The following is a 16,749-nucleotide window of genomic DNA, read 5'->3' on the forward strand; positions in this document are numbered from 1 at the left end:
CTATCTATGGCTGCTATATTTCTAGTGACTCTTGTTTTCTCACATAACTTCAAATAAGCTCAATTAGCAGGGGGTATGCCAAGATGAGAATGAGTAAGTTTGAGTGCTGAAATTCTCAGAAACCAAAAGAGTCTGTGTTTGAGAAGTCTTCAAAAAATTTCGGGAGATGGCTGAAGCCGTGAATGCATGGCTGTAATAACTGTATTAAAAGATAAGCTCAAATTGCAGTGTTTGACTTTCTGCACACTCAAAGCAGTCTTTCATTAATTCTTCAGAAAATTCTCTTTCCTCAAGTATGAACACTTTTTTTTTTTTTCCTTGTGGAAATATTAAAATCAAATTTAAGACAAGGTTCAGACCCGAAGCCAAGTATGTCTCCAGATTCCGGATACTTAGTAAACTCATAGTATTTTAACCAGAACTTGAAGCAAATTTTTTTTCTTGTCTGAAGCCTGCAGTCATGTTGATGAAGGCAAGCTAAAATCCTCACAGCTTTCATTGCATAACATCTGAAAGTTGAAAGAGATCCAGTTCTGGGAATTTGTGTAATCCTGACATAAGCTTAAAATTTTGTTTTTGAAGGATGCCTCCAAAGGGAAAGGAACTTGGCTGTGAGAGCATTGAGTTTCCAAGCTGGTGAAAAGTAATATCAGAAGTTACTAACGCTGTTTTGCAGGCAGACGGCATCAATGTTAGCTGTCTTCAAAAGTTTGCATCTGCTAGTGCTGAAAAGCTGTACTTCATCTCTCACTTGTCTCAAACCACCATTTCAAGTATTAAATAACAATAGTGCTCAGCAGAAATAGCTTTAAAAGCTTTTTTTGAATGAGACAGGTTCTAATCTGAAATCTAAGTTTCATATGATTGTATATACATAGTGAAACTAAGACCCCAGTAATTTACTCAGTGAGGTCTCTGATTAAATCCTTGTTATTTGCATTGTGGATCAACACAAAACAGTTCAGACTTGACTTTTTTTAAGTTGAAAATGTCTGTTTACTTTTATTTCTGTACTATTTGGGCTATTTGATAGAATCATGTGAAGAAGAATCAAATTAATTTATTCCAGAAGAAGGGAAGGGGGCAGGAGGAAAGCAACCAGCCAAACCAATGAGTTTCCTTTTCCAGCTCAGGCTCTAGCAGCTCTGCACCGTATGTCCTGCCTCTTCTCAGTAATTTTCATCAATAATCCACCACTTCCCTGGGGAGTTTATTTCAATGTCTGATTATTCTCACTGTGAAAAATTTTCCTCTTTTGTCCAACTGGAATCTACCCGGCAGTAACCTGTAGCCATTACCCATCATCTTTTCCAATGTGACTCCTTGTAAGAAGGGAGTCTCTGTCCTCTTTGTAACCACCCTTTAAATACTGGAACATGGTGATGTTGTCTCCCCTAAGTCTTCTTTTCTCAAGGCTGAACAAACCCAGTTCTCTCAGCCTTTCTTCATGTGGCAACTTCCCAGTCCTTAGATCATCTTTGTGGTCTTTCTCCAGGCCCTCTCCAGTCTGTCCATGTCTTTCTTGTATAGGGGGGACTAAGACACTTTTAAGATTTGGCTGGAGAGGTTGCTGGGCCATCTTGTCTAGACTGTGCTTTTGCCAAGAAAGGTTGGACCAGATGATCCTTGAGGTCCCTTCCAACCTGGTATTCTATGATTCTTTAAGACTGAAATCTGAATTTGGGATGCAAAAACTGGGGATCCTTGGTCTGTGGTGTGACTGGATTAGATGACCTGTCTCAGTCTGGTTATGGTGGCCCTTCTTCATGAAAGGTTGCTTGGGAACATCCTCCATTCTGGTTGAATTGCTCTTTCCCTGTCGTACACGGGACATACCCATTCACTACATATTCAGCCAAATAAAAGAAAGGCCTTGGAGGTCCATAAGATGCTATCTAGGAGTGGGCTACTGCCACCAGAGCACTTGCCCATCAACATGAAGAGCTACTGCTGTGGTGTCTGAGGAGCAACTTGTAAAGATGGCAACCACGATGGGGTGGAGTGCACCTATGGGGCTTAGACCTAGTGGCTGTGGTCCCTGAATGGAGGCATCTACTACAGATGTATCTCTTTATTTTAGTTCCTGAGGCAGGAAGGCGGACAAGGTATATGTCCATCATCTGCTGGGGAGGAACTTGGTGGTTTAACTGACCAGAAAAACTGCATAGTCCTTATCTGTAGATCTTTAAAAGGATTTTCTAATAATGTTTGTGATAAGTACAGTTGGAAGGGCTTGCATTAGTCTGAGGTTAATAAACTTTTATGAGCATTGGAACAGCTGTACACTGAGGAAAAATCTTCCAGTGAAGAAGACCTTTTATTGAAAACACTTATGTCATCTGTTTGCACTTGAGCTGGTTTTGTGGTTTGATGCAGCTAAGTGTGTGAAAAGCATATTTATACAGAAAAAATCACAAAAATAAAAACTCAATTGGAAATCTAACTTTATCATTGAGTAGCAGATACAGTCAGAGTTTCCCTTGAGATTTTGAAATTACTTTGTTTCTTGCCATAGATGAAAATCAGCACTGTTGAAGTAGCATAGAAGAGGAACAGACATGTAAAATAGAAACAAGTTGCAGTAGCAAATTCAGGACTTTCAGGTTTTTTAGATAGCTAAAAATATATCAGCCTTTGGGATAAAACTCAGTTAAACCAAAACCCTGACTGTTCTGGGATCAAGCAACCTCCTAATATATGTATGCTAAATTACATTACATAAATATCTTGCATATTGTAAATATCTAGGTGAGATAGTAAATATCTTCTGGAAAGTATTTCTAGAAGATGTAGCTTCATGGATGTTCTGGACATTTAGATTCAGTAAGATAATTATTAATAAAATATTAATTCCATAATTTTGCTCAGTGTTGAATCTATTGCTAATGTTTGTGTGCTTTTAATTATTTTAGGAAATCTATCAGTGGTGTGGCTCATCATGCAATAAGTATGAGCGGCTGAAGGCTACTCAAGTTGCTGTTGGCATTCGGGACAATGAACGAAATGGAAGATCTAAATTAATTACTGTGGAAGAAGGCAGTGAACCAGACCAGCTCATAGAGGTATTGTAATATGTGTAGCAGTTACTGACATAGCTGTGAATAAAATGTTTTTACATCTCAAGAATAAAATAGCATTGGGCTCAAACCTTATGTTCTTGAAGAACTCCAGGAAGTCAGAATTAGGTTATGGTAGGCCAGTTTATACTTATTTTCCCTCCTTATCCAAACAGTGTTAAGTTTATTGGGCAGTAGAGTCTGAGATAATTAATCATCTGAGAATACTTCTTCAAGAATTAAATGTTTGATTTTTTTAATTACCCAGAGGGTGACTGAATTAATGGTACAGCTCATACGTGCACCACACTATCTGCTCTGTGTAAGGGAAGAGTAGAATTGAGGTGGGATAGCACCAAACTACAGGAATAACATAAGATCACTGTGTGTGGGTTGTCAACAAATGTAGCAAATTGCATGGAGGTCCAGGGGGACCAGCATGCTGCTTTGCATAACGGCTTCTATTGCAAACTCTTATGGAACTAGACTCTAGTAACCCTACTAAACCCCTTCCTCAAATGTTCAGAATGTTCAACTGTTTACTTTAAAAGCAGAATTTAGATTTTATAACTGCATTGATAAAAGCAGATTGAAAAAAAAAAATCCCCAGTTTATGGCATTTTCGGATCTTGAAAAAGTTAACGAGCACTGATATGTTGTTGCAGGCCACACACTAATAAAAGCATTGTCACTTGGCATTTGTGTGCTAAATTAAGCTTTTCCATTCATTCTCTAAAAAGAAGGAAGAAGGAAGCAGGGTCATAAGGCAGTCCTTCAATCAAATGGAAAATGTACTTTTATAATATTATCTTGTATTTAGATTAACCTCAGGAAGTAATGCTCATGGTGCATGCAGGTATGCCATTATTTTTGATGGTGCTTACATTCAGTTTTGTCACATGGACACGAGCCAACAACATGCACTTGCAGCCCAGAAAGCAAATTGTATCTTGGGCTGCATCAAAAGGAGCATGGCCAGTAGGTTGAGGGGGGTGATTCTGCCCCTCTGCTCTGGTGAGACCCCACCTGGAGTCCAGTGTCCAGCTCTGGAGCCCTCAGTACAGGAAAGATATGGACCTGTTGGAGAGGGGCCAGAGAAGGCCACCAAGATGATGAGAGGTCTGGAACACTTCTCCTATGAGGAAAGGCTGAGACAACTGAGGTTGTTCAGCCTGGAGAAGAGAAGGCTCCAGGGAGACTTAAAAGTACTTAAAAGGAGCCTGCAAGAAAGATGGGGACAGACTTTAGAATGACCTGTTATGACAGGACAAGGGGTAATGGTTTTAAACTAAAAGGGGGGAACTTTAGGCTAGACATGAACACGAGAAATAATTTTTTGACGATGAGGGTGGTAAAATACTGGCACAGGTTGCCCAGAGATGCCCCAGTCCTGGAAATATTCAAGGCCAGGCTGGATGGGGCTCTGAGCAACCTGATCTGGTTGAAGATGTCTCTGCTCATTGCAGGGGGGGGTTGGACTGGTGACCTTTGAAGGTCCCTTTCAACCCAAACTATTCTATGATTCTATTCTATAACTAGTTATTGTCTAAGCAGCAAAACATACTGGGTGCTGAGCCGTCAGCCCTTGGCCATGCCAGCTGTGGTGACCCCTTTGGATGATCTGTCCATCTGTTTGCAAAAACATTTTGCCTGTGATGTGAGCGCAGATGTGGCTGTGCTCGGAAACACGGGAGATGACACCCAGTGTACTGGAGATTTTTGAAGGTAAACAAAAAACGCAATCCTCGATCTGGCTTTTTACTTCCTTTTACAGACTTCTGATGCCAGCTCTGTGTGGGGCATATTTTTCAACTATAACTGCTATGAAAAGAGCATTGGTTGACAATTAGAGCCCAACCTCTCGCTCCTTATTAGAATCACAGTGCTGGGTTGCTGCCCGCTGTGGGTCACACATGGGTGCCACTGTGGGAACCCACTGGCACGGTTCCCTGGCAGTAGCCACCTTCTGCCAAGCCCAACCTGGGTCTGCCGCTCGTGGCTCTGCACAGGGCTGCCAATGGGCTCACGTGTGGGTTGGGAGTGCTGATCAGGACAGCTGCACTTTGCACCTCTTATCTGACTATGGTGCAGAGGCGGAGTCAGATTTCGGTGCTGCTGCAGTGAGGACGCTTGCCTGCCACAGGGATGGCTGTCAGAAGGCCAGCTGCCTCCTCCTCCTGATGGGCTGTGAGTCACTGGGATGCGCTGGGTTCACCCGGCATCTGTTAGCCAGACTTTTTCAGCTGGGTGCAACTGTTTTGTAGTAACCTTGACACATAATTGCAAGCAGGAAAAAACGCCAAGGCTGCATTTTGATCCTGTAGTGCATTGTTGTTGTATCAGGGAATAAATCTTTTCTTCACTTGCTCAGCAGTGTATGGAAAAGTTTCTGCTTTTCCTTTTGGATTGTGAATGTAGAGTGAAGAAAAATGGGTAGGTCAGTGCATATAGGTTCATGGCTTTTAATCACCGCCGCTGTCACGAGCCTGATTTGAGTGAGTTTGTCTGCAGCCAGCGTTTGCCTTCTAGCCTGCATCGTGCTGGGTAGCTTTGCTTCTGGAAGTGCTGCTCACATAACCAGGTCTGCAGCTCTGCTGTGGCTGTCCCAATCAAAGCTCTGAAATGTGCTGCTAGTAACCTAGCTGGGTAGTTAACTTCGCAAACATAAGAACTATTAATCTATGTTTCTAACCAAATTGTATCCCATTCCTGTTGATCTTCATTGTGACTACTTCTCACAAAATTGTTTCTAACCTGCTGTAGCACTTGCCCAGGCTGACTGCTCTGAAACCAGCACTGTGCTTGTTTCTTCACTCAGCATCCGGAAAGATGGATTTTTGCATCTCCAGCTTTCTTAGAAAAAGATTGACTCTTTATTTTCCTAGGGAAAAGAATTATGTACTTTTAATATTAATTTTGTCATCTGCTATGTCACTTAACTCAGAATGAGATTTCCTAAAATTATCTCCTCTGCTAAATGCCAGGAATGATTCCCCCTCCCATCAGCTAGAAATCTGCTCCCATCTCAGTGGCTAAACTTGCTTGGGCACAGCTGCTAGAAAAGTGTTCACCAGGTGGGGACTAACACACCCACCATCAGTAGCAATGTAAAGAGCTCATAGTGACCTATACCTACTCCATAAGCACAGAGTTGTGTCTCTCAATCAGTAAAGCAAGACTGGTCTGCATACCCTCCACCATGGAGGCAAGACACACAGGTTGATTAGACAAACCCTGACAGACTTCTGCTTTCCTGCTATGGCACTAGCAGAGGCAGCAATGGCTGAGCCAGGTTGGTGTTGCCTGGCCTGCCCACTTTCCTGTTGGGATTGGGGAGCCCTGGGTGAGGTGAACTAGCTGGACAAGGGCCATTGACTGCTTTCAGATACCAGGACCTGGGAACAGGTTGGCACTTCTTCGACAATTTGGACATGGGAGAGAGCTGTCTGGAGCACGCTGTGGGGCTGGCTGGGTGAACAGCTTCCTTCCCCTGGGAGAGTGGCTAGAAGCTGGGTATATGAGCAGTTTTGACAGCAGCAAACACAAAAATTCAGTTGAGTCACTCAAGACAAAGTTGCAAAGCATCCAGTCCTCCATGGGTAGTGCACCAACATCTTGATGTGGTATCATACCTCTGGGGAGAAGTAGGAGAGGAAGAGAAAGTGTTAGTATATTTGTTTTACTATGTTTGTATAATTTGAAATATTAGATACCCTAAAAGACTTTTAGATTGACAGCACTATTCTGACTACATAGACTCATCTCACCATGATAGGTTTTAAATATCACAGGCAGCTGTGACCGTCTGTCTGCAGGTTATAAGCGCCAATGAGAAAGTAAGATAAACTGAGTTTTGACTAAGTATTGAGCCTGTGTCTGTGCCTTCTACTTAATCATGAAGTACTCAGCTAGCACTTTACAGGATAGTTCTTGTTTTCTATGCAGTCAAAACTGCCTGATTCTCAGGACTGTTTTATTGTTTTCCCACAAATGACTTGTTAAAACTGCAGCTCTTGGTAGCCTGTGGTTGCTGCAGCTTTTACTGCTGAGGCTTTTGGCTTTTGTTTCATTTTTGTAAAGTTTTTTTGATGCCATGGCTGAAACAATGAAACCTGAGAAATGTGACTGCTGATGTGTAAAACCACAAGAAAATGAAAGATCATGTTAGCACCCATCTTTGAAATTGTTCTTCTGCCTTTAAGCAAGAAATGCTATGACTTTTGTTTACTCAGCATTTCCAGTTGTGTGCCTGGTTATTTTAGAGTTCTAGTGGCCTTACAACAGGTGAGTGCAAACTCGTTTGTCATAAAATGCTTGTGTAAATATTCAGCTGGTTTAAATATTGAGCAACAGAGGGAACTTCTTCCTCCTTTCTGATAACGCAGGCTTTCTCCTCCTCCTTTCTTCTGTCAAGCTCGTAAGAAATGCTGCATTCTGAGAACTCCTGAACACCATTGTGTTCAGTGATGATTGTTTTTGCCTGTGGTGTGAATAAGTACTTCACTCAGAGGTATGGGAATTATTTGATCATATTACAGCCAGTCACACCTTTCTACCTCTGTAACTGGAAGGAACTGGTAGCACTACACTGTTCTAACTCGGTCATGTGGATAACATCTCAAGAGCACAAAAAATAAGAGCCCACAAGTTACAGAGGCTGTAGAGACCCAAATAATGCAAATGTTGCTGCAATGTCAAGCTCTGGTAAACCTTAAATTAGCTGGATAGATGTCTGGGCATACAGACAGAAAAGCAGGACCACCCTCTCCTTCCGTGTTAAATTCAAGCCCCTAAAAATTACTTGCTACAAGACAAGGATAACTTCTAAGGACAACACAAATCACAGTGAGGTAGCTGGGGAAAACTAAGGCTTGCTGTGGCTTGTGACTAGCACAAATGGGTTTGACAGTGTAAGGGCATGCTTCTTGGAAGGAGCTTGGTGGGTTCCTGCCGTGTTCGGTCCTGTCACATGAATGATTGCATAAGGCTCGAAGCGCAGCGTGTTGCCCCTGTTTTGGTACCTACTTCTTTCCCAGCAAGAGCAGGATCTGCCATCAGAGCTCTGCAAAAGCAAAAACTGCTACTGCTGCTCTCATGGTATAACCATTTCTTTTTGTGCCCTTGCTTTTGGTTGTATTATGGGGTGAAGTTATGCTAAGGAGAGGCTGGTTTGTTTTGTACACAGAGGAGTGGAGGAACAGTAGGAGTGAGGCATATACAGGAGGAGGAAGAGGGCTAACTTCTTTTGTGGAATACAAATTCCAGGCATTTGTTAGGGATTAAGCAATTGTTTAATCATGTAGCCTGTACACTGTTTTACTCAAATGCCATGACTTGCATATAACTATTATCGTCCAGCGTGGCCTATTCACTAGCAAGAAACTGCCCAATATGAAAGTACCTTAATGCAGAAATATTAGGGCAAATTGTGTATGTCTTTGGGAATATGGAAGCATAAATACTATAATGAAATAAATACTAGAAATGAATTTCAGTCTCAATGCAGAGGCACTTTTGAACGGTCACGTATGAAGAAAAATGAAGCCCTGGACAGAGGGGTGAGGACAATGGGAATTGTGCCAGTCCCCAGTGCAAAGACTCAGTCACGCAGTCAGACTCACACACAAAAGTTAACTACATATTCATGAGAATGTAAAGACTTAAGAAAGCTAATGGGCAGAAAATAACAAAACTACCAGCTTTAGTTACTAGCTGTAGTTGCACTTGCTACTCAGATGAACAGATAACTTTCTCAGGCTGCTTTGAAACGATGGGTCAAATATACCCCTGAGGAAGACAAATACACTTCTTCACTGGAACAGTTTTGGATACATGAAGACATCAGCAAAAACACAGTTTGGATTTTCATGTTTTGAGTAATGAGTAAGAGTTTGTAGAGTATAAACTCAGAATAGTCCAGGGGGGAGAACACTACACATGCTTGTGCTCCTTTCAAAGCAACATCTGTCCAATCTGAGGAGTGGAAGTTTACAATCATTATACTGTTTAATTAAAATTTATGATGGGCTATGAATGTGGATACAAAGTACAAACCCCTTGCTCCGCAGGGAGCCAGCTTCAAGCTGTCAAACCCAGGCATCCTGTTTTCTTTCTAATTACTGAGTGTATTTCCTTCATTAAGGACAGTCCTTTTTCTTGATGCAAATTTGCATTTAAAGGACTCAGTTATGCAACCTGATCTCACGCATGGCCTGGACTTCAGTGTAGCTTACCTGCTTTACACCAGCTGAGTATTTGGCCTAGTGTTATCCTCAGGCCCAAGCAGAAAATCAGCAGGGGTTTTGCCCGAGAACAGCAAAGGCTGGTAAGAAGGATTCATCAGCAACATTGCAAATTGTTCTTAAAGCTTCAGCCTGGGCTGCCTGAGGCCAGGTACTTAAATGACAGGGAACTGAATAGGAGCTGCAGGTGGCAAGTACATCTGAAAGTCAGGCTTTCAATTAAGTCTCTAAATACGGATTTCAGTGCCTGCATTAGAAATTTTACTTCAGAAAATGTTCAGATGTGTTGTACTGCATGGCAGGAGCTAAATAGTTTATGAACAGCTCTAATAATAGATAGTTAAAAACCTAATTTCTGATGCTAGGAAAGATACTTCTATACTAGGTATTTTAGTGAGTTTTTTAAATCGTAAGGCATTTCTGGAAGTGCTCACAATTAAATTATAACATGTCTGGTTTGCATTCTTGTGGGTAAGAAACCCACTCATCTTCGTTATGTTTTCTTCTTCAGCAGCTGTAGCGCTTGCAGGGTTACCACGTTAGTCAATTATAATCTTATAATCACATGTTAGAATATTAATGGAGTTTTTAATGGCATTTTTCCTCTCTGTGCTAGACTATCAAGAAATCTATTGATGAAAGCGCACTATAATTTTCAGTTATTAAATGAGCATAATTAAGAAGACAAGGCCAAAGAAAAGAGTTGTTAGCAGTTATCTCCACGTGGAGTTGTTAGCAGTTATTTCCGTGTACTTTCTAGCAATGGGAGGATTTCATGGAGAACTGAAAGAGCAGAGTTTCCTTGTTGTCTAAAAAGATGAGAGATATGCTGTTCTTGGAATCCAGCATCTCCCCAAAATAAATATACCTTGAAAGGAATGTTTCTTTTTTCTCTTTTCCCTTTTCTCTTTTCCCTTTTCTCCTTTCCCCTTTCCTTTCCCCTCTCCTTTCCCGCCCTTTGCCCTTTCCTCTCCTCTTTTTTCTTTTTTTTCTTTTCTCTTTTATTTCTTTTGCCACTGCCTCATCGCAGCCCCTGTGCAGAGCAACTCGCAAGGGATCTCTGCTCAAGTTTGCCTTTGAATTTTCTTCAGTGAATGTTCTGCAATGCAGGAAGGTCTCAGGGAGGAAAATTTTTTAGTTTTTTTTCAGAGGAGGCTGAAAACAGGTCGCTGTTCTCTGTCGAGTCCATATGACACTGGAGTAAAAGTCCTCTCACATTTTGGCATGGGCGAAGAACAGCTGTACAGAAGAAACCGTTCCATGTGTTGTGGGATCAGTTCAGTATTTTCACCACCACCACCGAGCGTGTAATGCTGAAGAAATATGTAAATATAATTATTGTGTTTTCTGCAAAGCAGGTTATTAGGGGCAGGACTTTTGTTTACATAACTGCCTATGACTTTGATACAACCTGGCTTTGCCTGTAAAAATGAGAGGTAGATAAAATTACATAGGATGAATTTAAATACTGCAGTATCAATGCTGGGACTTCTAATTTTTAAGAGCTCTAAATCATAGCCCCTTTGTTGAACATTTTGTCTCCTTTACACAAAATTTCAACCTAAAACCAGAAATTAGTTAGTGGAGCGCACCTAAACTATCTGGAGGAAATTATTTGTAAGGAGCTAAACAGGATATATCCCCTATGCAATCAGGTGAAAGAAACATTCTTGCTCTCTTTTTCTGTACTAATAAAAATTTATTTCAAGATTCATGAGGAGACATTAGAGAAAATTTATCAAAATACTCTCTGATTTGCTTTCTTAAATGTTAAGAGTCCAAATCTGTGCTCTGTCTTGGATGAAAGAGTTTGGGTGTCACACCAGAGAGGATCCCCCAGCATACCTGATCTATTGGGCTGTGTGGGACTGGAAATGCTGAGCTTGTCCATACAGCCAGTGGTGCATGGGGAAAGTATTTCAGTGCCCAGAGTAGCTTTTGCCACCTTCTCATCTCATGGACTAAGTGCTGAAACACCTTGCTGAAGCTCGCTCTGCTCGCTCTGATGCTGCTACATATCACAGCTGCCAGCCTCTCCATCCAGCCACTGGGAACACTCGTTTTCCTGCAGGGTCACTGGCTGCCAATCACCTGCAAAGAGTTTGCCATATTCCTCTTTTTAACCCACTGTGGGCATGGTCCAGCCTGCATGGTGGCACTGCAAATGCCCTGCTGCAAAAGTAAAGGCACTTAAGGAACGAAAAGCTGGGAGTTTTGTGGATTTTAGCAGATAAATAGTCCTTGTGTCTGGAGCTCCCTGTTGGTATCAGTTGCTGGTTTATTTCCATTATTTTCCAATACTTAAGCATGCACTGTCATGCAGCATATAAGTTTTTTTTGTCCGCCAGGCTTTCAAACTGAGATCTGCAAAGCTGCAAAGACTTCAGTGTGTGCCTAACTTTGTCCCAATAAAGCAGAAGAAACGGGCATCTCAAGCACATGTGCAAGTCTCTATGGGATTCAGATCTCATTTCTAATACTTCTGCTGGTATCAGAGAATGTAACAAAGGAGAAAGATTAAAAAATGAGGTAGAAGTGATTAGTACAAATACACAAAAGATGTAAGGGTGATTACTTACTGTAATTTTAATATGCTGCAGGTAGGCAGGTCGCTGAACAGCTTGATTCTCAATTTTCAGCAGCCATAATGGTTACAAATATTCTGCTATGTTTGCATAATTACTGCCATTCACCCTCCTGGTTTCTTTAGATCACTGTTCATCTTGGAGGCATCCTGAAAGCCAGACGTTTGAAGTTAATATAGGCTGGGGGTTTCCTCAACTAATTTCATGCATACCTGATCTCAGTGTAAATAGGTTGCTTAGATACTGCCAGCTGTGCAGTCCCAGCAGGACAGAAGGTAGCTTGTTTTACCTCGGAGGCAAACTGTTGAAAAACATCAAATTTGTACCCTCAGGACTGATCTAGATACCTTTTTTTGTGAACATGTTATCCATGGCCTGTTGCACAGAGCAGAAAATGAATGTTAGAATATAGTTATCATACCAGTAAAGGCTTTATATTCAAATTATCCCAGACAGATACGCAAAGTTGCAAATATGGTATGAAAAACTGCCAAAGCCTAATGCCCTATTTTTAGGAAGTTAAGCACAGAGCTATGAATAAAATCATGATTTGCATTTGAAATTCCTGAGACAACAGAAATTGGCTAAAAACGTAGGCCATAATTTATGTGTCAAAAGTGCCGTGAGCAACTGATGCCTTTTGCTATTTTATAGCAAGCCAAATGCATACAGATCAGGTACCATAATACCGGGAAGTCCTTGCGATAACTTAGATGGTAAAATAAACAAACAAACAAAAAGTAACAATGTGCCAGAACCATTTGTTAGCATAAAACATCCTTGTGTCCTTTTCTTCGTACATTATGGCTGTTTCCATCCTATTTTCAGCCTCTGTTCAGGGAGGTGGGAGGTCTTGTGTTCATGGTGAGCATGTAATGACATCTGTTGTCGCTGGAATTGCTAGTGAGAGGCAATTTCAGACAGAAACCCTGCTAGCTACCCGGAAGCAGTTTACTGAAAGGAATTTTTTTCCCCATTGGGAGTGTAATTTTTTATAAGACTGTGAATGCTTGCTCAGATTGATGGGAAGAGTTCCAGGTTACAATAACCAGTGAAATAAGCATATTCAGCTATTCATAATCTGGCCAATGTCAAAAGTCGTTTTTGTCTGGACCAGAACATCCTCTGCAGTGGTTGTGCTCTGGCAGGAGAACCAGTAACCCAGAGTGATTAGAAAAGAAACTGTAGCTGGTTGCTTTAGCAGCAAAGCCCTAAAGCCACCCTTGCCTGGTGATCCTCTGGGCATATGTCTATGTTGGTACCAGGGTCAGCCAGGTGGTTACTAGGCCACATCATGTTCATTCTTTTCCCTTTCTGCTTGATTCTTTCCTTTTACTGGCTACTGGTGTAGATATTTGGGGGATATTTATTTCAGAGAGAGATTCCTTGTAATATATTTCTTTGCTTTGAAGGTTAATAAAAATCTAAGCCTTTATGTACCAATGAGTTCATGCTGAGCCTTTAGTTCAGACCTGCTGTCCTGCACAGAGGATTTATTCCCTGTCACAGACTACACCTGTCCCTTGAGCTGGCAGGAGCAGGATATGCTTGCTTATGTCACAGCCTGCAAGAAAGGACGAGCTACTGATCCTGATTGTTTTCCAGAAGTATTAAGTAATAAAATGTCAGGGCCACAAGACAGCTATAAGCTATGTAAATATCTTACTTTTCTTTCTTAGGCTCTTAGCATATAAAGAGGGGCATTGGAGTGTTTTGAGAACTGACACTTGGGATCACAGCCACAACAAATAGTTCAGTTTCAGACTCAGCAACCTAACCCAAACTGTGTATAGTAAGAAGAAACACAAACACAGTGCTAGTGTACACAAGTTAAACTGTACAAAACTGGTTTTGTCTCTTAATTAACCTTCACCTGACCTGTTCTTCAAGTATTGTTTTTCTAGTTGGATTTTCAGCCTCACTGAACTCTTTAAACTTCTTACTCTCATTAAATTAATAACTATTTTATGATGCAGAGCTGGCTTATCCAGTTATGAAGGCAATGTTTGCTAAATTTCTTCTTTTGATGAGTTTATTTTAAATTATTTACCTTGTCACATTCCTACAGATTAGAAAACTTGTCTGTGATTGTTTTTATTCATTTTTAAGGGCAACAGAATGGAATTTCACTTGTCAGTAAAAGCTTTGGGTCTGTATTTTGCACTTCTCTGAGGGGGTACAGATATTTACAGAGAAGAGCTTGTGCACATAAGAATATGAAAAGCGATTATGGTTTTGCAGGCAGGATAAGCTACATTGCATTTACCACAAGATAAGAGTGAACTTGGGCAGTTGTTGTAGAAGAACTAATGTTCTGTTGGTTTCTACTGTGATATTCTTGAGCTAGCTGAAGAGCATCAACACAAAGCTTTAACAGAACTTAACAAAACAAAACTTTTTAAATTAATGCAGATTGACTTCCTGTTATACCCCTCATAGAAAACATCCGAAGGTGTGAAATTAATTAATTACTTTTGCTAAAATAAGGCTAACTCAGCAGTCTAGTGTTGTCATTGAGAGGTAGTCTGGCATTAGGTATAGCCATGTAAAGCAAGGTAGGCTTTACTCTAACTAGCTTTAGGTGTATCTTCTTCTGAGACTGCTATGAAGCAGACTAAGCCTCGGGTGGTTAAACAACCTCACATATACCATGAAGTTAGAGTACGCACACCAGCGGTCACTGCAGAAAAGTGGCACTACTCCTCTGTGTGCCTTTGCTGAGGCCAGAGCTGCTCATGCTTTTCTTCAGGACTCTGATGAACCTGCATGCAGGAAGCAATGCTGGGGAGAGGTTAAGCCTCATCTTGTGGTGGAGCAACAGAGAGCGAGGGATGTTTTGACACCTTAATCTGTCAAGAGCAGAAATAGTTAAGTGATATGAAGAGTCTCTGTGGTTTGGAAATGAGCAGCTGCAAAGAAAGTTGCTAAGCTCAAAGAATACAGAAGCTGGGGCATGGGTGTGCTTTCAGGGCCCGTAATTATCCTTTAGATTATTTCTATTGGAATAAAGAATAATAATAAAAATAATAATTTTTAAAGTGTTTTCAAAACCTGTGCATGCACCTGTGTGTTTATGAGACGTATGCTTTGAAGTCAACAACATGGTTGATGTCCAGGGAAAAGTGTGGCTAGGCTGTTTTGTGTCCCCAAGAGAGAGCTGCTGTTTTCAGGTGCATAGGGTGGATTTGTGGGTGTGAATTCTTGGAAGTTTTGTGAGTCAGGGTCTCAAACCTCAGAGCAGCCCAGGAGAGCCAGCCTAGGGCTGTCAGTACACTGAATCTAAGATGTAAAGACCCAGTAGAGCAGCCAGACTGTCTGTATAAAGAGAATTATATGAGCAGTGTCTTGTGTCTGTAGCTACCATAGGATTTGTGTGAAACTATATGTAGAATCAGAAGACTCAATGTCCTTTAAACTATCTGTTGGTTCAAGTCTTTTTATTGCAGAACCTTGCTGAAAAGCTTTGTGAGCCTTTGACTATAGTCTCAGCTGGCATGATTTGTTTTCTTTTTGATGCATCACATGAGAATTATCTTTATAAAGGTGAGGTGCCCTGGAGAGCTCCAACTGAGCCAGCCATATGCTTAGGTAATGATACAACCCAATTCCAGCATAGCAGTTAGCTGTTGTTCAATACACATTTCATAAACTTCTTGATAAAATTATCAGTTGTCGTAACATCCAGGCATATATGTGGCTACGTGGGCTCAGCCATAGCACTGGAGTTTGCCTTAGGAGGAGGAAAGAAAACTTCTCTGGAAGGCATTTATTTGGGACAGAGCTTAACACTTTTTTTCAGCATAAATTGCTCTCTGTTTAAGCACAGAATTTTTTTATGCTGTGATCTGCCTCATCCTCCAGTCTATAAGACAAACTGGCTGAAATTATTGCATGTTGGGAATGACATAAGTTGTTTCTAGCAATACAAAAGTGTACTAACTATATGTATTTCATAGTGTATCACTTCATATATTGAGTGTATATATAGTGCATGCTGCATCTCTTCACATTTGGTGTCTTCACGTGTCTCCCATCATTTTAAACTTGTATCATTTTCTGGATGTATCATCTTCTTCACAATTTTTTGTGTTTCTTTGGGTTTTTTGTTTGGTTGGTTTTCTGTAAATACCTGGCTAAGCAGGGAACTAGTGAGTATGAACTTCTGGAAATTTTATTAACAGGACTCCTTTACCCTCTTTATTGTTACTGCAAGTCAAATGTCATAAAAGCTCCAAAAGTATTCAGTGTCTGTTCAGGTAAAGAGGCACGCCTGTTATTTGGCAATTTTCTGACCCTTGCATTATAAATACAACATTATTGGTGGTGCTGTACTGCTTGTGTGTAGGCTGCTGATTAGTGTGAAAAGCCCCACTTGACCTATACATTAATAAATCTGCAGCCATGTAGCATGAATTCAGGAAATGCTGACTGATAGCTATTGAAGAGCTACTGGTAACATCTTTCTGAAACACTCAGGGCATGACTTTCTTTTCTTCAATGCATCACCAGTAAAATAGTTTTGCTTAAATTGCAGCAATCACACTTAACGAGGCTTTTTAAAAAATTATTTTAGGGGCTTTACCAGGTCAGTAAACTTCACAGATGGCAGATTAATATTAAATATTTAGGCTATATTTTTTTCCAAATACTTTGCATCTATATGATTTGTCAGGCTTCCCTGTTATCAAATATTTACAGTGGTTTTTCATATGACTCTATGTTATACACAAATGTGCTGTGTCAATAGGAAGGCGGGCACAGCCCTTGTACTTAATGTAAATATTTAGTTACTCAGATGTATCAATTACTTCTACCTCCACTCTAGGACATAATTTCATAGAAATCCATAATATTCTGTATGTAACA

The 16,749-nt window shown here is 40.8% G+C and overlaps 1 protein-coding gene across 3 annotated transcripts in view; it reads left to right on the top strand.

Moving 5' to 3' along the window:
* SCIN (scinderin) overlaps positions 1-16,749 on the top strand; it is a 71,476-nt gene that overhangs the window by 37,549 nt on the left and 17,178 nt on the right. For all 3 annotated transcript variants that reach the window (XM_065051184.1, XM_065051185.1, XM_065051183.1), the window contains one exon: positions 2,913-3,062. In XM_065051184.1, the coding sequence (XP_064907256.1) occupies positions 2,913-3,062 (150 nt within the window). The remainder of the gene's footprint in view (positions 1-2,912; positions 3,063-16,749) is intronic.

The sequence above is a fragment of the Columba livia genome, chromosome 2 (assembly GCF_036013475.1).
Source record: "Columba livia isolate bColLiv1 breed racing homer chromosome 2, bColLiv1.pat.W.v2, whole genome shotgun sequence".
In the NCBI taxonomy this organism is placed as follows: Eukaryota; Metazoa; Chordata; class Aves; order Columbiformes; family Columbidae; genus Columba; species Columba livia.